General features: G+C 41.0%; 2 protein-coding genes across 9 annotated transcripts in view; one reads left to right on the forward strand and one right to left on the reverse strand.

Moving 5' to 3' along the window:
* PIGX (phosphatidylinositol glycan anchor biosynthesis class X) overlaps positions 1-13,725 on the reverse strand; it is a 44,227-nt gene extending 30,502 nt beyond the window's left edge. Inside the window, exons 1-3 of the mRNA XM_041748408.1 lie at positions 13,615-13,725; positions 11,550-12,129; positions 8,008-8,071 (exon numbers count right to left, since the gene is read on the reverse strand). Coding sequence (XP_041604342.1) covers positions 8,008-8,071; positions 11,550-12,129; positions 13,615-13,725 — 755 coding nt within the window. The remainder of the gene's footprint in view (positions 1-8,007; positions 8,072-11,549; positions 12,130-13,614) is intronic.
* On the forward strand, positions 11,942-17,320 carry CEP19 (centrosomal protein 19). 8 transcript variants are annotated; one of them, XM_041727146.1, is made up of 4 exons: positions 11,970-12,072; positions 14,828-14,912; positions 15,107-15,247; positions 15,847-17,320. In XM_041727146.1, exons 3-4 carry the CDS (start codon positions 15,118-15,120, stop codon positions 16,206-16,208), a joined length of 492 nt encoding a protein of 163 aa, XP_041583080.1. In that variant the 5' UTR covers positions 11,970-12,072; positions 14,828-14,912; positions 15,107-15,117; the 3' UTR covers positions 16,209-17,320. The 8 variants fall into 8 exon arrangements, with proteins under 8 accessions (XP_041582726.1, XP_041582645.1, XP_041583080.1 ...); XM_041726854.1 differs by having other exon boundaries at positions 11,971-12,072; positions 15,048-15,247; XM_041726792.1 differs by lacking the exon at positions 14,828-14,912 and having other exon boundaries at positions 11,942-12,072; positions 15,048-15,247.
* The last annotated feature ends 4,749 nt before the right edge of the window (positions 17,321-22,069 follow it).

Consider the following 22,069-nt stretch of genomic DNA (forward strand, 5'->3'; position numbering starts at 1 on the left):
AATTAAAAATAGACAAATAATAAATATCAATGTTTTCTTTTCAAAGATCAGTAACATTGATCAATCTCCAAAATGATCATGAAAGAGAAAAAGCACAGATTACAAATATCAAGAATAAAAGAGTGGGGTTGGGGGCAGGTACCTGCGCGGCTTGGTCAGTTAAGCAACTAACTCATGTAATCTCAGTTCAGGTCTTGATCTCAGGATTGTGAGTTCAAGCCTCACGCTGGGCTGCATAGTGAGTGGGTGTGGAGACTTCTTAAAAAAAATTAGGGGCACCTGGGTGGCTCAGGTGGTTGGGTGTCTGCCTTTAGCTCAGGTCATGATTTTGGGGTCCTGAGATCAAGCCCCACATCTGCTCCCTGCTCAGTGAGAAGTCTGCTTCTTCCTCATTCTCTGCCTCTCCCCCCACCCATGCACTCTCTTTCTCTCTAGGAAATAAAATCTTTAAAAACAAACATTTTTAATAAAATAAAAAATTATTTTTAAAAAAGTAATAAAAGAGGGAATATTACTATATAACCACTACATATAAAGAAGACAATAAGGAAATATTTGAGTAATTTTATTCCAATAATTTTTTTAGAAGATTTTATTTATTCATGAGACACACGCAGAGGGAGAAGCAGGCTCCCTACCGGGAGCCCAATATGGGACTTGATCCTGGGATGCTGGGATCATGCCCTGAGCCAGAGGCAGACGCTCAACCACTGAGCCACCCAGGCATCCCATATTCCAATAAATTAAACAACTTAAATAAAATAGCTAAATTCCTAGAAAGAAAAAATAAACAAAACTGACCAAAAAAATAGAATATCTAAATAGCTCTGTATCTTGAATTTGTAAGACTAGATACCTTCCCTTTAAGATGAGGAACAAGGATAAATGGAAATGCTCTCATGACTTTTATTCAACATCGGATTAGAAAAAAACACTTAAAATAGTAACAACACTGTATTAGAGATTCTAGCCGTCAAAAAAAAAAAAAGATTCTAGACAGCTCAAAAAGGGAAGGATATAAAAATGATACAGATTATCTTTCTTCACAAACCTGTCATCATCTATGTAGAATATCCTAAGGAATCCATGAAAAAGCTACAGGCATTGATAAATGATTTCAGCAAGGAATTAGGGTACGATGTCAACGTACAAAATTTATATTTTATTATAAGCAACAATCAAGCAGAAATTAAAATTTTAAAACAATACTTTTTACCTTAAAAAACGCATTAAACACTCAGGGGTAAAAAATTTTTTTTAAGATTTATTTATTTATTTTAGGGAGAGACAGAGAGAGAGAGAACACAGAGGGAGGGGCAGAAAGAGAGGGAGAGAACTTCAAGCAGCCTCCCCACTGAGCACTGAGCCTGACTTGGGGCTTGATCTCAGTGTTCTGAGACCAAGACCTGAGCAGAAACCAAGAGCCAGATGCTTAATCAACTACTCCACCCAAGCACTCGTTTTGTTTTTGTTTTAAAGATTTATGTATTTATTTACTTATTTGAGAAGGAAAGAGTGTGCACATGCATGCACATGGGTGAGTAGGGGTAGGGGCAGAGACAGAGAATCTCAAGCAGACTCTGCTCAGCAGGGGCCCGATGGGGGGACAGGGAGCAGCAGCAGCTTGATCTCCTGTCTCATGAGTTTATGACCTGAGCCAAAACCAAGTGTTGGATGCTAATCAACTGAGCCACCCAGGTGCCCAAGTTAAGGGTAAATTTAGCAAAATATGCGTTAAGACTTATACCCTGAAAGTTACAAATTGTTAAAGACAAAACCTAAATAAATGAGATGCCTTATGCATGCACTGGAATACTCATTAATGGTAACATCACCTCTCTACAAATTGATCAAGACTTACAACAGAATCCCAATCAAAATTTTGTGAAGCTTTTTTGAACAAATTTACAAATCGATTCCAAAAGTTACATGGAGCTGAAAAGGATCTAGAATAACCAAAACAACTTTGAAAAAAAAGTTGAAGCATTCAGTTTTTTTTTTGTTTTTTTTTCATTCAGACATTTTGAAGCCATAATTTCAGGCTATAGTTATCAAGGTAGTGCATTACCGGCATATAGATGGACATACAGATCAGGGATTGGCAAACTTTTTCTGTAAAGGTCCTAACAATAAATATTTTAGTCTTTGTGACACTTAAAAGGTTCTGTTACATATTTTTCTTTGCCTTTTTTTTTTAATTTTTTATTTATTTATAGTCACAGAGAGAGAGAGAGAGAGAGAGGCAGAGACACAGGCAGAGGGAGAAGCAGGCTCCATGCACCGGGAGCCCGACGTGGGACTCGATCCCGGGTCTCCAGGATTGCGCCCTGGGTCAAAGGCAGGCGCCAAACCGCTGTGCCACCCAGGGACCCCAATCTTTGCCTTTTTTTTTAAACAATCTTCGAAAATATAAAAATCATTTTTAGGGATCCCTGGGTGGCGCAGCGGTTTGGCGCCTGCCTTTGGCCCAGGGCGCGATCCTGGAGACCCGGGATCGAATCCCACATCAGGCTCCCGGTGCATGGAGCCTGCTTCTCCCTCCGCCTGTGTCTCTGCCTCTCTCTCTCTCTCTGTGTGACTATCATAAATAAATAAAAAATTAAAAAAAAAATTTAAAAAAAAAAATCATTTTTAGCTCAAGAGTGGTACAAAGTAGGGCATACACAGGCTTTGGCCTGGGGCCAGTTTGCCAAATGTTTGTGGACAATAGAATGCACAAATAGATCCTCACATATAAGACAATTTTCAATAAATGTATCAAGGTAATTTGATGGGGAAAAAGAATAATCCTTTTACCAAATAATGTTGGATTAACTGGATATCCATAAGGAAAAAAATTAACCTCAATCTTTTCTAAAGAGTATACACATAAATTAATTCAAAGTGGATCACACCCCATGACGCTTTTTACTTTTTATGTAGGCTCTACTCCTGATCCTGAGACCAAGACCTGAATTGGGATGAAGAGTCAGATGCTTAACTGACTGAGCCACCCAGGACTACTCCATATGACACCTCTAAAAGAAAAATTTCAATGATCTTGAAATAGGCATGGATTTCTTACACAGAACACAAAAACCATGAACTTTAAGAGAAAAAAAAATTGACAAATTCAAAATTAGAATTCTCATAACCCACTAAGATGAAAAACCACTCAGTTTAAAAATGGACCAGAAAAAAAAAAAAGGACAAGATTTCAGCAGATGTTTCACAAAGGAAGATACACCAGTGGCCAAAAAGTACACGAAAAGATGCTCAACATCACTAGTCATCAGGAAAATACCTATTAAAACTACAATGAGTTATCAATACACACCCACCAGAATCTCTAAGATTAAAAAGACTGACCGTACCAAGTGTTGGCAATGATGTGGCAGGGACAGAACTCTCAGTATGCATGTAAAGCTATGTAATCACTTTGGAAAACAGTTTGGCAGTTTCTTAAAGAGTTCAACATATACCTACCATGTACCTAACAACCCAAGAGAAATAAAAACATATTCACACAAAGACTTGTACAGATATTCATTATAGCTTTATTTATCATAGCCCAAAACCAGATATGACCCCCAAATAAACAAAATTTTAGTACTCAGCAACAAAAAGGAACAAATTACTGCCATGTAGAACATGTATAAATCTCACTGATACAATGCTGAGTGAAAGATGCTGGATATCAAAAACATTATATGGTTTCATCTACATAAAATTCTAGAAAATCTATATAGTGAAAGAAAATAGATCAGTGGTTGACTGGGTGTGGGTATGGGTTAGGGAGAATAATTCCAAGCAGTGGCACATGGGTATTTTTGGAGATAATGGAAGTTACATATTTTATTGAGGTGGTGGTTACATGGGTATACAGAATTTTCAAAATTCAATTAAGTTGATTAAAAAATCACTAAGGAATGCCTGGGTACAACAGTTGGTTAAGCAAACAACTCTTGGTTTCAGCTCAGGTCATGATCTCAGGGTTAGGCCCCTATGCTCAGCACAGAATCTGCTTAAGATTCTCTCTCTCCCTCTTCCTTGCCCCTCTCCACAAAAATAAATTTTTAGGGGCTCCTGGGTGGCTCAGTAGTTGAGCACCTGCCTTTGACTTGGGTCATGATCCTATGGTCCTGGGATTGAGTCCCATATTGGGCTCCCTGCCAGGAGCCTGCTTCTCCCTCTGCCTATGTCTCTGCCTCTCTCTCTGTCTCTCTCATGAATGAATAAATAAAATCTTTAAAAATAATTTTTAATAAATCTTTAAAAAATCACTATGAAATAGTACTATAATAATTCCTCTTTTACCTGTAAGAAAACAAAGCACCAGGGTTAAAATATGTGTTACCATCTTTATAGAAAAGTTATTAACTATAACTCAAAAAGTATGGGGAAATGCTTTCAGGCTTTATATAAATGTATGATATTAGGTTTTGGTTCTCAGATAATCAGTACATTTTTTATGGACTCATTGATCCAAGAACACAGTAACAATTTCAAGAACTGAGTATCAAGAACAGCTATACAGAGAAAGAGCTCTTCTGACTTTTTTTGTGTGTGCGTGTGTGCTTCTAGAAGCTTGAGGTAATTTCACATAAAGCATTTCATTTTCCTAATAATTTATATTGATTGAAAGAATTCTGAATAATATTTGTGGTATTGTTATATTCTATTTTCATCCAAAAATATAATTTCTAGTGATGTAAAAGCTTACGACAGAATATGCAAATCAATTAAATCCAAAAATTCTGTATTTATATGTGAGGAAACAAAAATATTTTCCCTCTTCAAAAAAAAGAAAACTGAAGCACTGAGAAACTAACTTATCCAAGAGCCAAGATTCAAACCCCAAAAGTTTTATTCTAATGTCCACATTCTTAGTCACTATATCACTCTATAGTGATATAGTCTCTATAAAAGTAGAATATACCTATAATCTCTTTTCCTCCAGATAATGTATATGGCTTTATGAACATGTACTATTTTATAATTAGAAAAAATATATATATTTAAAAGGATAAGAGACTCTTCAGGACCTTCCTCCCAGATGACATTCAAAGCATTAATCAGAACATATTGAATCTATTTGTTAATTCTCAACAAAGTCATTCAACTGTTTTATCTTCCAGTTCATGTTCTTTATCTTACAAACACAACATTTAAAACTTCATCGAAAGTCTTGCAGAGGGACGCCTGGGTGGCTCAATGGTTGAGCGTCTGCCTTTTGCTCAGGGTGTGATCCCAGAGTCCCGGGATCGAGTCCCACATGGGGCTCCCCACAGGGACCTGCTCTCCTTCTGCCTCCATCTCTGTGTCTCTCATGAATCAATAAATAAAATATTTTAAAAAAAACAAAAAGTCTTACAGAAAATCAGATGTATTATACCTACAGCCATTTCTTTGATCTACCTATCTAGTGGATCTCTATGAAGGACATAAATTTGTCATAAATTCATGCTAGTTCCCAGAGACCACCACTTCCTCTTTTGTGTTCACAAACCATCCTTTTAATAATCTGGGCTAGTACTTTGCCCAGACATTACATCAACTAACTTCCAGATTATCTGAAGATTATAAACAGAAATTCAGCAATCATTTAAGTCAATTCTCCTACCGACCTCAACTATAGATCATCACAGAAGGGAGACCCTAAACTCATCTATAATAGTGAAGTCCTTTTATAGAAATTCCGTATGTATTCTGCACTTCAGTTTCCACCCTCCAATATTTGCTTGGCCCTCTCTACAGTGGAAGTAATTCTTCTTGACCAAGAAGAGAAGCTAACAAATTCTACTTTCTATAATGTGTTAATGTTTCCTTCTCTACCTTCGCAAAAGACTACACCTATTCTAAACATAACTGAAAAGCCTTTTTAAAAAAATGATTACTGGCATTTTCTGTAGGTCTCAAATAACTGAGATTTCTCTGAAGCTATTCTTGTGGGTTCTGTCACTTTTCACCCTTGGTTTTGTGTCCTGGTTTTTATCTTTATTACTTCTAATTGGACAGCTACTTTTGCTGTCACAATAGTTTCTTCAGGCACTTCTTTCTTCCTCACTGGAATCATAAATGATTGCACTGCAAATTTGCATTATTTAGTATTTCCCATTTCTCTTGAGAATACATCCCAATTTCTTTAAAGACAGAAGCTATGACCTTGACATGGGCCACCTGGGTGGCTCAGTCAGGTGGGCATGTCCAACTCTTGATTTCGGGTCAGATCCTGGGTCAGATCGCCATCTCAGGGTCCTGGGGTGGAGTTCTGCATCCTGCTATTGCTCAGGGGGCACCTACTTGGGATTCTCTGTCCCTTTCCCTCTGCCCCTGCCCCCGCTTGCACACATGCACGCTCTCTCAAATAAATAAATCTTAAAAAAAAAAAAAAGGGGGGGCAGCCCCGGTGGCTCAGCGGTAGGGCAGTCCTGGTGGCTCAGCGGTTTAGCTTCACCTTCGGCCTGGGGTGTGATCCTGGAGACCCAGGATCGAGTCCCACGTCGGGCTCCCTGCATGGAGCCTGCTTCTCCCTCCACCTGTCTCTCTGCCTCTGCCTCTGCCTCTCTCTCTCTCTCTGTCTCTCTCTGTCTCTCATGAATAAATAAATAAAATATTTTTAAAAATATAAATAAAATAAAAAATAAAAAAATAAAATTAAATAAATAAAAAAAGCAGCTATAACCTTGGCATAATTACCCTGACACTGCTTAAAATTTGTTTGAAACTTGATTAGAATCAGCTTTATTACTTTATAGCAATCTCCTCTTCTAAACTATATTATCCAACTTAATCCCCTATCTCCTTATTTCTGGAGCTAACATTTCCTGGGGATGTCCTATGTGACAAGCACTACATTAAGAGACTTCCCATATATTCTCAGATTTAATCCTCACAGCCCTAATGAGGAAATACTATCATTATCAAATTTTACTAGTAAGCTGGAAAAGATTTAAGTAAACTTGACTAAGGTTGCATAGATATTAAATAATAGAGCTACCCTCTGAACTCAAATCTGAGTTAAAAAAACAAAACAAAACAAACCCCAAGTTTTTTCTACTACACCTTCTAACCATTCTCATGTAGGCTAACTTTAAAGAGAGTGGAGAGTAAGATGTTTCAGCTTAAGATAATTTATAAAACGCAAAATTTTTAAAAATCGATATATCAGAATTTGTAAATCAAACAGAATCATTTCAAATTAATTACCTTAAAAACTCAAAGTTTGGGAAGTTTTCTTACAGAACAGTTGCTACGACTTTTATCAGTCCTTTAAATATCTTCAATACTGGCAAATATTCATTATTGAGAATACATTTATTTATTTTTTTAGTGGGCAGCAAAGCAAAGTTTATTGAGTGCTAATAAAGTTTACTGAAAGATAAGAGTACAAAGCTCCCAGAGAGGGAGGGGACTGGAGAGGGTTGCCTGAGAATAATTTCTATTTTGGAAACAGCTTGGTCATTTGGAACTAAGTCTTATAAATCAGAAACAGTGATTTAGGGTGATATAATATCTTAATATGTGAGGGCACGGCTTTGGAGTATGATAGTCATAAATTTGAGTCAGAGCTCTACCCTGATTTCTACTAATTTAAATTCGCTGAACCCTACTTCTCTCATCTGAAAAGCAAAAAAGGCAATCACTTCTTGGCTTTCTGGCTAAGATCAAGTGAAAATCAAGAAAGTTATCATTATAACCACTGTGAAGATTAAGTGAATCTTCTATATAGTGATGATTCACTAATATAGACTTCAAGTGAATCTGGCCACATATAGAATATATATATATATATATATATATATATATATATAATACACACACATGGTAAATAACAAACATTTGCTTTCTCTTCTCTACGGTCATTTTAATCATTATTTCAAACTGTGAGCCACATATGATAAATCTGTCACTTATAACACTTGTAAGAAAGAGATTTTCAGTTTATCCATTTCCCAGTTACTGATTTTTGCCCTAAATTATATGAAACAGTATTCTGACATAAGTAAAAGTCAGTGGGCAACTTACCTGTGGAAGCCATCTTTCAAAACTTCTTGCCTCAAAATAATTTCAGAACAAGTGGCCTTTTTGCCTATAAGAACCAGAAGACTTTTTACATTCAAATAAGCACTTAATGAAAGAATATTTACATAATTAGAAAATAATTGTTTGAATAGGCCTTACTTGCCTGGAAAATCTAACCAACCTATAAACAAAACAAAGGCTTTTAAAACTTAAGCAATTTGAGCTACCTAAAAAGCTATTTCTAATACAGCATAGGCATTAAGAACATTGACTTTGGAGTTAAACTGCCTACTTTCAAATCCCAGTCTGTCACTTAAAGCTATGTGACTTTGGACAATATAGTTTATCTCTCTGCTACTTGTCATGAGAATTTAATACATGTAGAAGCATTGGGAACAGGGTTTATCACACAGTTAAGAGCTCTATATAAATGTTTGTCATTCATACTATTTTATTCAGATGATCCCAGGACACCAAAAGGAACAGAATGACTAAAGACAGGAATTTTCATATTTAATCTAGCTCACTGAAACTGTGTTTCACATACATACTGCCAACTTCTGTATCTTACCACCCACACCTGTAAAACTGAGAAGATGGAACATTTTATACCTTGTGAAGATGTTGAGAATGTCTAAAACAGAGAAACAAAAACTTGAGGCTTTTCAAAGATTCAAAGGATTCCTTTTAAACTTAGAATAACCTAAAATCTCACTGTACTGACATCATGCAGAATTCAGATATTAAAACTATCACCCAATGTCAGCATCATAAAATTAAAAATTCAGAGGTGCTGGGTGGGGCGGGGGGGGGGGGAACTCAGTCAATTAAACATCTGACTCTTGATAGGGTTCAGGTCACGATCTCAGGGTTGTGAGATGAGCCCCAAACAGGCTCTGCACTGGGTGTAGAGCCTGCTTAACATTCTATTTCTCAAAATAAGTAAATACACAATTCAGCTACTAATGACCATCAATTCTGCTAGGTGTCTTGCTATGGAACTTTACTCCATTTTCGAAAGCCGGAAGGAAGTACATGGAAAAAACATTAAAACAAAGAAAATCATACACTACTGTGTGATGCTAAGTCTATTAGATTTATTCCTGAAAAGCCCCTTGAAATAAAATGATATGAAAATGAAAACATTGCAATATCCAAGGGAAGGTAAAAAGTATGGAAAAATAATGTTTATTAAATGATATCCATGTGACAAATCCTCTACTTGGGGCTTTTATGTGTTTTAACTTTCATAAACTAGCAAAATAGGTAAGCAATATTACTGCCATTTGCAAACAGGAGGAAACTCTAATAAATAGTTCTAACTGGCTGTGGGCCATAACACTAACTTACTGATCAGAAGCAAGATTTACCAGAGTTTTAAAGCCTAAGATAGTTTCACTTTCCTAGCTATTTAAAAAAATCCTTATTTGCTTCAGAGAAACATATATAATCATTTCCAAAAAATAACTTTGGGTAGCGCTTGTACAAATTCAGATGTTTCATTATGTTAAATTTTAATAGGGGTGGAGAGTAAGGATTTATATCTACCTATAGGTTAAATTAGGAAAAAAAGGTCATATTAATAGGCTTAAATTCTATTGGGACATATACTAGAGAATAATAAATCACATTCATCTTGGGGTGGTAGAAAGACTAAGTTAGAAATAGTATAGCAAATAGATTACTTATGATTTTTAAAGCCAAAATACCATATTCAAAATTAATTTGTTGCATCTGAATTGACCTTCGAGATTTTTCCACTTAAGGACGCCCGGGTGGCTCAGTGGTTGAGCATCTGCCTTTGGCTCAGGTCGGGATCCTGGGACGGGGTCCCACATCCAGCTCCCCCGCAGGAGCCTGTTCCTCCTCTGCCTATGTCTCTGCCTCTCTCTCTCCCTCAAGAATAAATAAAAAAATTTTTTAAAGATTTTTCCCCTTAAATAGTACTTTATGGTACTTTATGGTGACCTCTTTCTATTCATAAAATGTCAGTTCTGGGGCAGCCCCGGGTGGCTCAGCGGTTTAGAGCCACCTTCCACCCAGGGTGTGATCCTGGGGTCCTGGGATCCAGTCCCACGTCGGGCTCCCTGCATGGGGCCTGCTTCTCCCTCCGCCTGTGTCTCTGCCTCTCTCTCTCTCTTATGCATAAATGAATAAAATCTTTAAAAAAAAAAAAATGCCGGGATCCCTGGGTGGCTCAGTGGTTTAGCACCTGCCTTTGGCCCAGGGTGTGGTCCTCGAGTCCAGGGATCAAATCCCACATCGGGCTCCCTGCATGGAGCCTGTTTCTGTCTCTGCCTCTCTCTCTGTGTCTCTCATGAATAAATAAATAAAACCTTTAAAAAAAAAAATGCCAGTGCTGGAAGTCTTTCCGTAGCACCAAGTCCAGTTGTTTATTTTTTTTTTTTAAGTCCAGTTGTTTAAAAATTCACTTTGGCTTCATAATACTTCAAATAAATTTGGAAACCTAAAATGTGAAGACAAAAGCAGGGACTGGCTAGTCTAATATCCTCATTCTACAGATGGAGAAAGTTACCTAATCTGTATGGACTTTCCTGATTGTAACGACTACTGCGCGTCCCCGCTACTCTGCGGGCTCCACGAGGGCTGGTCCAGGGCAGCCAGCACACACTGCGACCCACCAACTCGCTTGCCCGGCCTGTGGCCATAAGAACAGTCCAGCCCAGTCCAACGTAGCACCAAAGAAGTTTGTAAAACAAAACTAGCTGTCCTCCTGCCCAGGCCGTCTCCGTGGCCTTGCGGGGCCCCCTGGGGACCAGGCTCCACGCATCCGGACACGTGACGGCCGCAGGTCTTCACGACCGCTCAGGTGGGGGGCGGCCAGTGCCACCTCTGAACCCCGAAGCCCGGCTCTCCAGGGGGCAGCAAGCACCGGGCCGGCTTGTAACCACCGCGGGCTCACCCCGCAGGCGCCCGGCCCGCGCGGAGGCCGGGAGAAGTACCGCGGAACGACGCGCCCCGGGCGCCCCCCCCCGCACTCACCCCCCCTCCCGCGTGCTCCCCGTACTCCCCCAGCGGGCCCTCCAGCCCCGCCCCCTCGATCCTCCAGCCCCGCCCCGGACCCTCCGGCGACGCCCCCTAGACCATTCAGCCACGCCCACGCGGACCCTCCAGCCACGCCCCCTCGACCCTCCAACCCCGCCCCCGGGCCCTCCGGCCACGCCCCCACGGACCCTCCAGCCCCGCACGCGTCCCCCCCGCACACCCCGCGGACCCTCCAGCCCCGCCCCCGGACCCTCCGGCCACGCCCCCTCAAGCCTCCAGCCCCGCACGCGGACCCTCCAGCACCGTCCCCGGACCCTCCGGCCCCGCCCCCTCAAGCCTCCAGCCACGCCCATGCGGACCCTCCAGCCCCCCCCACGCGCGTCCCCCGCCTCGCGGACCCTCCAGTCACGCCCCCGGACCCTCCGGCCATGCCCCCTGGACCCTCCAGCCCCGCCCCCGCGGACCCTCCGCCCCCGCCCCGCGCGCGTCCCCCCCCTGCGGACCCTCCAGCAACCCCCCCCCACCGTCCCCTTCCTTACCGGCTCCGGCGGGGGCGGCCGGTGTGCCGGAGAGCCCCGCCGCCTCGCAGAGGAGCAGCCAGGCCACCGCCTGGACGCCCACGGTCCTGGCAGCCAGGACGCCGCAGAACGCGCTCCCCCACGGAGCACGCGGGGACGAAATGCGGCCGGAGGGAGCCTGCGCGCGCCGCCCGCCGCTCCTAGAGCGCGCCGCCGCGTAGCGAGCGACCGGGACGGAAGACGGCGCCGCGCGCCTACAGCCCTGCGGTCCGCGGCTTCCCGCAGCCCGGAACTTGCGGGGGACCCGGGCTGCGGGGAGCCGGAAATCCCGCCGCGTTGGCTCGCCGCCCCGCCCCTCGGCTTCCGGCAGGGGGCGGGGCGAGGGCCGGCGCACGCGCCGTGGCGGACGCCAGCGCTGTTGCTGTGGGAACGACCGGCGGGGCGGGGACCCTGACGGTGACCCTGGGCCGCGGTGCGGGCCGCGACCTCCGACGCCGTTCCGCGAGCCGGCCCGGCAGTTTCCCGCCGCCGCCGCCGCCTCCAGGTACTTGGGGTTCGGCCCTTCGGCGCGGGAATTCGCCTTGCAGTCACGTCGCCGGGGCTACGGCTGCGGCCTCCCCCTGCAGCGCCAGCCTCCGCCGGCCCCAAAGGGGAAGTCAGTGCTGCTCCGTGCGCTGCGCTCGGGTGGGAGCAGCCCCTTCGCGGCGGCCTAAGAGCCTCGCGTGCAGAAGATGCACGTTCTGTATCTTCTCTAAAGGGCAAGGTCAGTCTTGCACCAGCGGGGTCGTGCGTTGGCAAAAGGATCGTCCTTCTGCTGGCAGAAATCCGTACACTTTTCGGTGCTGTGGGTGATGTTTAGCAGAATCATGGGGTCACCGACGCCCAGGGAGTTGGGGAAAGGGGTCCTCCGTCTTCATGAGTTAAACTGAATGTGTAAGTGGACCTAGATGCAGATTGGAGCTAGGACAGGTGTCTGCAAGAGGAAAGATGTCGGATAAAAAAAATTTTTTTTAATAATAATTAACTAAATTTTAAAAAAGAGGAAAGATGGCGGATAAAAAATGTTTAATAAATAATAAATTAATTGATTTGATTTGATTTAAAAAAAGAGGAAAGATGTCGGATAAAAATTAGGTAATAATAAATAAATAATAAAGAGGAAAGATGTTGGAATGTGCAATGGAAAACTGAAAATAGCAGTACAAACGTGGCTTTAAGAAATACGGAGATAAATTTTGGGAGAAATACTTAAAAGAACTGAAACTGGTTGCCTCTTAAAAGAGGAAGGGCAGGGGACAAGTTTTTTTTTTTTTTTTTGTTACAATTCTCAGAGTTAGGTTACATTTTAAATGATATAAACATTAATACAAATAAAAGTTAAATTTTAAAAAGAAAGACTCTGTAGCCAAAAAGACGACATTGTTATCAGTTGCATACATCGAGCCATTTGCTCGAGTCTGTGGAATTTATATTCAGTGGGATCTCCTAGAAAGCTTACTAACAGACCAGATTTTAATGATGTGGGAGTAGTATTTGTGAAGAAGGAAGAGGAGGAAGAAGAGGAGGAGGATCAATTGCATCAGATCAGAGCACAGTAATTTGAAAAAGTAGTTCTTTATAATTAATTTATTTTTTAAAGATTTTATTTATTGAGAGACACAGAGAGAGAGTCAGAGACACAGGCAGAGGGAGAAGCAGGCTCCATGCGGGGGAGCTGGCTGGGGGACTCGATTCCGCTACCCCAAGATCATGACCTGAGTCAAAGGCAGATGCTCAACCACTGAGCCACCCAGATGCCCCTATAATTAATTTCTTAATAATAAAAATTCTGACATCCAACAATAAGGAGCGAATAGTATATCCATAGGACAAAACACTTGACAGTCATAGAAATGTGCATTTTAGTAAAGCATCTAAGGACAAAATCATGTAAGTCGTTAAATTTACAAGGCAATAGATAGATGTATAATATAAAAAGTAGTATACTAAAAAAAACTATATGTGTAGAAAAAAACAATCAAGGATCATTTTATATTTGTTTCCTCCTCCTCCTCCCTGACCCTGTCCCCAGTTTTCTCCAATGTACCATGTTCCTTTGGTAATTCTCTAGCAGAATCAAGTTTGTGAAGATATCATCACCCTGTGCTGCTTTACCTCTAGGTTCCTTGACATTTGCAGGTTTTCCTGAGGATATCATAGTCCCATCTAAAGCAGCACTTAATTATAAAGCACTTAATTATAGGGATAATTAAGTGTATTTTGGCATTGGGGACCAGGAAGAGGGAATAGAAAGTATTAACTACAAAATAACTGTGTTTCTTGTAACTGAAGAGACATTGTGAGACAAATTAAGTGTGAGTGAGGGGAGGGCCGGATGGAGAGGGTCAGAAGCAGACTCCGGCTGAGTACAGGCTTGAACCTAAGCTCATGACCTGAGCTGAAACCAAGAGCTGGCTGCTCAACTGGCTGAGCCACCCAGGCGCCCCAGGACATTAAAATTAAACAAGTATGTATGGTATTTTTCTGGTATATTCTGGTGAACAGTGGATGCGTTCCCTGCCCACATGTGGCATATAGAATAGAAGGAAAGATAAATCATTTAATAAGTAATCATAAAAAACTTGATGAGTAGGGACGTCTGGATGGCTTGGCGGTTGAGCGTCTGCCTTCAACTCAGGGCATTGATCCTGGGGTCCTGGGATCGAGTCCCACATCGGGCTCCCTGCACAGAGCCTGCTTCTCCCTCTGCCTGTGTCTCTGCCTCTCTCCCCCCCCCCCTCTCTCTCTCATGAATAAATAAATAAAATCTTTTTTAAAAATTGATGAATAAAAAAAAAAATTTGATGAATAAAATGATTAGGAAAGTACAGAGAATCAGACCTGGTCTGATAAACTTCTTTTTTTTTTTTTTTTTTTTTTTTTTTTTTAATTTTTTATTTATTTATGATAGTCACAGAGAGAGAGAGGCAGAGACACAGGCGGAGGGAGAAGCAGGCTCCATGCACCGGGAGCCTGATGTGGGATTCGATCCCGGGTCTCCAGGATCGCGCCCTGGGCCAAAGGCAGGCGCCAAACTGCTGCGCCACCCAGGGATCCCCGTCTGATAAACTTCTAAAGACATAATGTTTAAGGTTAAATAATCTTAGTATCTTGCCATAGAGGATGCTTGTACGTACTCATTTAATTGGTAAATAAAAAAGATCCTATAAGTTGATTCTTAGGCTGACTCAGAGGCACATGTACAATCTTTGGTTAAGAGGGCAGTACATGGAGAGGTCCAGACTGAACTACATTTCCAGGCTCGTGTGTGGACAAAGCTACATGCCTCACTGAACCAGGGATCCAACAGACTGAGGATAACCCAGGGCCAAACTGAACTTTCAGGTAGCTCTCAAATATTGAAATTTGATACGCTGAGCATGCATCTCTAGAACTGGATGGACTAGAGCCAGATCTGCTGGGGAGGAGGGGTACTGGGGATCGTGATTTATCCAACACTTAAATTTTTTTCCCCTTTAGCAGGAAGTCATTATGTGACTAACACATTTTCATCAGATTTCCTCTGATTTACCCTGAAGTGTATGTGAGAATGATGTGCACTGCCAAGAAATGTGGAATTAGGTTCCAGCCTCCAGCTATTATCTTAATCTATGAGAATGAAATGAAGGAGAAAAGTCGCCAACGCATCATGCCAGTCCGAAACTTTTCAAAGTTTTCAGGTACCTCATGTTTTATCTTGCCTCCTATCTTAAATATTCTCTAAATCGCTTAGTACGAATGATTTGTCTCATAATGGAGTAACTTGGCCTTCAGAGTTGTACAGGACTAGGTTCAAATCATGACCATCAGGGTAAATATGTGAGTTCCAGCTAAATTACTTATTGTCAGTGAGCTTCACTGTAAATGGGAATTGATAATACCACCCTTTCGGAATTGTGATGAGTTAAATGAGATAGCATTATTTAATAATATTGACTCCCTTTTCTCTCTCCAAATGTGTTTTTTATTTGTAGTCTTGATATTTTCTTAGTACCAGTACAAATATCTAAAACTGTAGTACTATCTTTTCATCTCAGATATTTTCTTGAGTTACAAGTGTTTAACATCTCCTCAAAGTGATACTAAGTCAAGGAAATAAAAAATGCATCCCTCCTACCCCCACACACTCAAAGCTCGATATAAAGGAATAATTACAGTTCTGCAAAATAATTCATTCTGAAAAAGTCACTTAGCTGCTTGGTTCTAACAGCAGATAATGCTTTCAGTAGTTTGTGGTGTATGTGTTGCGTGTAGTATATGGTTTTGTTTTCCCTCCTAGATTGCAGCAGAGCTGCTGAACAATTGAAGAATAATCCACGACACAAGAATTACCTGGAACAAGTGCCCCTGAGGCAGCTAGAGAAGTTATTCAGTTTTTTACGAGGTTACTTATGGGGGCAAAGTTTGGCAGAAACAATGGAACAATTTCAACGGGAAACAACGATTGATCCTGAGGAAGACCTGAACAAACTAGATGATAAGGAACTTGCTAAAAGAAAGAGCATCATGGATGAACTTTTTGAGAAAAATCAGAAGAAGAAGGATGATCCGAATTTCGTTTATGACATCGAAGTTGAGTTCCCACAGGATGAACAACTGCAGTCTTGTGGCTGGGACACAGAGTCAGCTGACGAGTTCTGATATCAAGAACTCAAAGAATTTATTGGGCTAGCAGAAAATCCATGTTTATACAAAAAAAAATGTATCAACATGGTTCTAGAAAAATCTGTAAAGAACACTAAATGTACATGTTGGGTCAAGTTTGGATTGACCATGTTACTTTACAAAACCAGGACATGTAGAGTATCTACTATGTAGATGCATGAGGAATATATGAAACCTAGACTATAGGAACCTTTAAGGAGCTTACAATCTAATTGGAAGATAACTCAAAAACTTGTGAAAAACTAATTTAACAGAATTAGGCAGCAAAAAGATTAGAGCCAAATGCTTGATAAAAGTTAAAGAGGGTCAGAACCTAGATTACCCTAGATAGGGTAGAACAGTTAGGGAAGACTTTGTCCTATAGTAGAGAGAGGGGGGACTTTGCCTGGCCCTTGTAATGGTAGTGTTTGGTTAGAAGTTTCTATAGAATTCCAGATGAGAGAAACTGGGAGAAAAAAAGGGGCGGGGAAATGGGGTGGGGAGGGAGGATAGTGGTAAACAGATAGGGATTAGAACATTTTATTTGAGGAACAGTAAGCAAATTATACTTTGGTGAAATTGGAGGGCATATATGGTTACCAGGCGGTTATCCTCTAGGCTTTATGTCTGTATGTGTATTTAACTCTGTTTTCCGTGTTCTTAACTTTGGAGCAGGAGAGTAGCCCTACAGAATGCCCTGCAGCTGCAAGGGGATGTCATTTGATAGACAGCAGGGGAATTCTGCTGCTCCCCTTTAGTACAGGATCAGGAAGCCTGTACTAAAAGGCATGCTAAAACCCTGAAAGCTCTTCCCATAAATAAAGAGGTTTGTTGGTAAAAAGGGAAATCTAGTCATGATGAATGAATAATAGGCATTTGCCAGCTTAGGCCTATTCGTGAGTTTCGATCCACAAAGAGAAGATCTTTGTTGAACCAGGTTATATGCATACAGATACATCTTTCTTCTTATTACAGTATTATGTAATTGGCAGATATTCTTTGTTTTCTGGGAGGAGATTAATACTCATTACAGAAACCTGTAAAAACTGTTCACTATTTCTACCTATCCATCCCTTCTCTCTTTACCATTAAAAGCCCCGTTAAAGGGATCATTCTTTTTTTTTCTTTTTTTCTTTTTTTTTTTTTATTTATTGATTCATGAGAGACAGAGAGGGAGAGGGAGAGGCAGAGACACAGGCAGAGGGAGAAGCAGGCTCCCTGCAGGGAGCCCAAAGTAGGACTCAATCCCAGGTCTCCAGGATCAGGCCCTGGGCCGAAGGCAGGCGCTAAACCACTGAGCCCCCCGGGCTGCCCTAACGGGATCATTCTTAACAGTGGTATCAACAGGGGCTTAAGTTGGTCATGTGCCATATGTATATTTGCCAAAGGTAGCAAAAACATTTTTAGAATCAGAGATTCTTCTGTATGTACATAGTTTTCCATTGTATAGATGTTGATGATATATTTTAAAAGTTGACCTTAGGTTGTATTTCCTTTCACTATTACAAAAAATGCTGCATAAATAACCATTCTCTATTTTGTGCATTTGTAAAACAGTAAGTAATGCCTAGAGGGGAATTGCTGGGTATGTCTAGTCTAAATTTTGATATTGCTAAGTTGTTCTTCAAAAAGGTTCATTCATTCATTCATTCATTCATTCAGTGTATGTACTTAATGAATACCTGTTACATGCTGAGCCTGTGCTGTTCTGGAGTCTGGGTATGCAGCAGTACACACAACAAAGTACTTGTCTTTACAATGTTACAGTCTAGTGGGAGAGGAGAGACAATAAACATAAATGCATAGAATAATGTCACATGATAAGTGCTTGGAATTCAAAGCATGGTAAAAAGAGAATGATGGAGGGGTTGGGAGCCACTTTTTTTGATAGTAATCAGAGAATGCCTCACTGTTAGAGGTGACACTTGAGTAAAAACCTGAAGGAGGTGAGGAAAAGTTGATGTGCATTTCATGAATAGTAGAGAAAGGTAGGTGCATAGGCCCCCAGGGCTGAAGTGTGTTGGTTTACTTGAGGAAGAACAAGGACACAAATGTGGCTAATATAGACTGAGCAAGAGAAAAATGGTAAGGAGATGACACTGGAGTGTATTTTACCAACCTTCTATGAAGGTTGTACCACTTAAACTATCAGCAATACAGGAAGGTACTTGTTTTCCCCACATGCTCATCAACAGTACTATCAAACTTGTTGATCTTTGCCAATTTTATAATTTAAAAAAGGTATCTCATAGTTTTATTTTGCATTTCTTTTATTATGAGTGAGATTCAGCATTTTCATACACTAAAGACAATTTTTAAAATATATCTACATCATTTGCTCATTTTTCTGTTTGTTACTGGTCTTCTCACTGATTTGTAAAAAGTTCTTTATTAAGGAAAATAGCTCTTGATCTGTGATATGAGTTGTAGATATTTCCACCTTTGTCATTTGTGTTTTGACTTTTCCAGGCAGATTTTTTTTAAGTCAAATTGATCAATATTTTCCTCTGTGCTTCTGCATTTTTTTCATGTTTAGAGAGGCATTCCTCCAGTATTTTATTTTTTAATCCCGTGATTTTTTCCACACAGGAATTTATTTTGGTATAAGATACAGGATATGAATCCCAACTTTCCTTTTTCCCAGATGCCCATCCACCTGTCCTAACACTTGTATATACTGAATTACCTATCTTCTCTCCAGTGATTTGAAGTGCACGCTTTATCATATACAAGTTCCCACATGTATCAAAATAGTTCTCTTTTATGTTAATGTCATCTGTACCACACTTTCCCAATTTATGTTTCTTAATGTTTATTGAGCACATCTTGTGTTCACTAAATTAAATTTGTATCTACAATAAGTAAGATATAAAATGAGCCATAACTTGTGCATTTGGGATATTAACATAGTTTAGCCAAAACAAGAAAACGAGCCTATATGAGCTAGAGGTACCAACTAACTAAAGCAGGAGGGAAAGATCATGTGAGCTGAGCAGGTGTGGATATTTTTTTTATTATATATTTTATCCAAAGCTAATGTTGCTGAGCTTTTTAAAAATTTTTCCAGTATAAAATGAATACATAGTCAATACCCATTATTTTAAAATTTTAGACAAATACCAGAGTGTAAAAGCAAAATGGGAAAATTCTCTCCTCAACTTCACTGAATTCAACTCTGCAGAGAATTTGGCTTCCCTCGAGGGCTCTGGATCCCATCTTCTCCTGTGACCTTGCTTCACCAATATTCTCTCTCTCCCTCTCTCTGCCTCTTTCTCATTTTCAGCTTCATTCCCTTCTGGCTCATTCTCTACAGTCTGTAAACATGCAGAAGACCTTGCCGTATTGGGACGCCTTGGTGGCTTAGTTACAAATCTGCCTTCAGCTCAGGTCATGCTCTTAGGGTCCTGGGATGGAGCCCCATGTCAGGCTCCCCACTCAGCAGGGAGTCCGCTCCATCCCCCTCTGCCTGATGCTCCCCCTGCTTGTGTTCTCTTTCCCACCCCCATCATATAAATAAATTTAAAAATCTTAATTAAAAAAAAAAAAGACCTGCCATATTAAAGCAAGAAAACATGGCCTTGTTTTCTTTACCTAATACCATATCTAAACAAATTATAGCTCATCTAGTTGTTAGATTAAATCTAACCCTTCCCCCACTCCTGGCCCCTTTAGCAGATCCGGCTGCAGTCTGATTCAAGAGTAGACTTGGGCGGGGGAGGGGCTCAGCGGTTTAGCACTGCCTTCAGCCCAGGGCCTGATCCTAGAAACCCGGGATTGAGTCCCACGTCGGGTTCCCTGCATGGAGCTTGCTTCTCCCTCTCCCTGTGTCTCTGCCTCTCTCTCTCATGAATAAATAAAATCTTAAAAAAAAAAAAAAAAAAAGAGTAGACTAGACGAGACTAGATGGGCTCTGCCTATGAAACTCCTACTTTGAGAGCTGCCCTGAAAGTTCAGTTTGGTCCTGGGTTATTATCAGTGTGTTGGACCCCTAAGAATCTCCAGTTCGTTGAGAGGGGTGGGTTTGTTCACGTGTAAACTGAATTCAGTCTGGACCTCTTAGCATACTCAATGAACTTTTGTCTTCACCAAAGATCGTATAAAAATGTCTGGGTTAACACAAGAATTGAGATAATGGGTCTTTTCTAAAAAAAAAAAAAGGTCTTTTCTATTTACCAATTCAGGTCTCCCTTGACTGATATAACAAAATACCATTAACTGGGTAACAACAGAAATTTAGTTCTCATAGTTCTCATGACTGGAAGTCTGAGATGGGGATGCCAGCCTGGCCAATTTCTAGTAAGAACCTCTTCCATGTTGCAAGCTACCCACTTGCAGAGCATAGTAAGCCAGCTCTTTTGTGACTCATTTAAAGGGCACTAATCCCATTCACGAGAGCTCCACCCTTCTGACTCCATCTAATTCTAATTACCTCCCGAAGGACCTACCTTATTAATATCATCACTTAGGGCTTCAACATGAATTTTGGGAGGACATAAACATTCAGTGCTTAACACTAGGTCTAGGCAAAGAGGTCTTAGAATTGACACCAAAAGCTTGATTTATAAAAGAAAAAAAGTTATATATATTCATCAAAATTTTAGAATTTTGTACTCTAAAGACAAAGTTGAGAACATAAAACAAAATATTCATGGATCATATATCTGAAAAAGCACTTGTATCCAGCATATGAAGAGAACTCTTACAATTCAGGGTACCTGGCTGGCTCAGTGAGTAGAACATTCAACTCTTGATCTCGGGGTTGTGAGTTCAAGCCCCACATTAGGTATAGAGATTACTTAAAAATAAAATCTTACCAAAAAAAAAAAAAAGAAGAAGAAGAAGAACTCTAACAACTCAATAATAAAAGAGAGAACCCAATTTAAAAATGAGCCAAAAGACTGGGATGCCCAGCTGGCCCAGTTGCTTTAAGTGTCTGACTTCTGATTTCTACTTAGGTCATGAGATTGAGCCCCAAGTCAGGTTCTGTGCCTGGCTCAGAGTCTGCTTGGGATTCTCTCTCTCCCTCTGTCATCCACCTTCATGCATGTACTCTTTCTAAAGAAATAAAATGCTTTTAAAAATTAACAGGGGCACCTGGGTGGCTCAGCGGTTGAGCATCTGCCTTTGGCTCAGGGCATGATCCCAGGGTCCTGGGATTGAGTTCCGCATCGAGCTCCCTGCAGGAAGCCTGCTTCTCCCTCTGCCTGTGTCTCTGCCTCTCTCTGTGTCTCTCATAAATAAATAAACATTTATAAAATAAATCTTTTTAAAAATCCCTTTAAAAAATAAAAAAGGAACAAAAGCCTTACATAGACATTTCACCAAAGAAGGTATGAAAAACTGATTAATAAGCACTTCAAAAGATGTTCAATACCATCGACCATTAAAGAAATGCAATTAACAGGGGCAACTGGCTGGCTCAGTCGGTAAAGCATAGGACTCTTGATCTCAGGGCTGTGAGTTCAAGTTCATGGAGCCTACTCAAAAAAAAAAAAAAAAAGGGAAAACTATAATGAGATGCTACTTCACACCCACTAGAATGTCCTTAATAAAGATAGATGATTACAAGTGTTAGTGAGGATATAGAGAAATTGGAACACTGTTGGTGGGAATATAAAGTGGTACAGCCATTTCAGAAAACAGTTTGGCAGTTTCATAAATGTTCCACATAAACTGGGACGCCAGGGTGGCTCAGTCAGTCAAGCGTCTGCCTTCAGCTCAGGTCATGACGCTGGGGTCCTGGGATCAGGCCTGTGTCTGGAATCCCTGCTTGGCAGGGAGTCTGCTTTTCCCTCTCCCTCTGCCCAGTCCCCTGCCTGTCTGTGCTCTCTCTCTCTCAAATGGATGAGCGAAAAAAA

Source organism: Vulpes lagopus, chromosome 1 (assembly GCF_018345385.1).
Source record: "Vulpes lagopus strain Blue_001 chromosome 1, ASM1834538v1, whole genome shotgun sequence".
NCBI lineage: Eukaryota > Metazoa > Chordata > Mammalia > Carnivora > Canidae > Vulpes > Vulpes lagopus.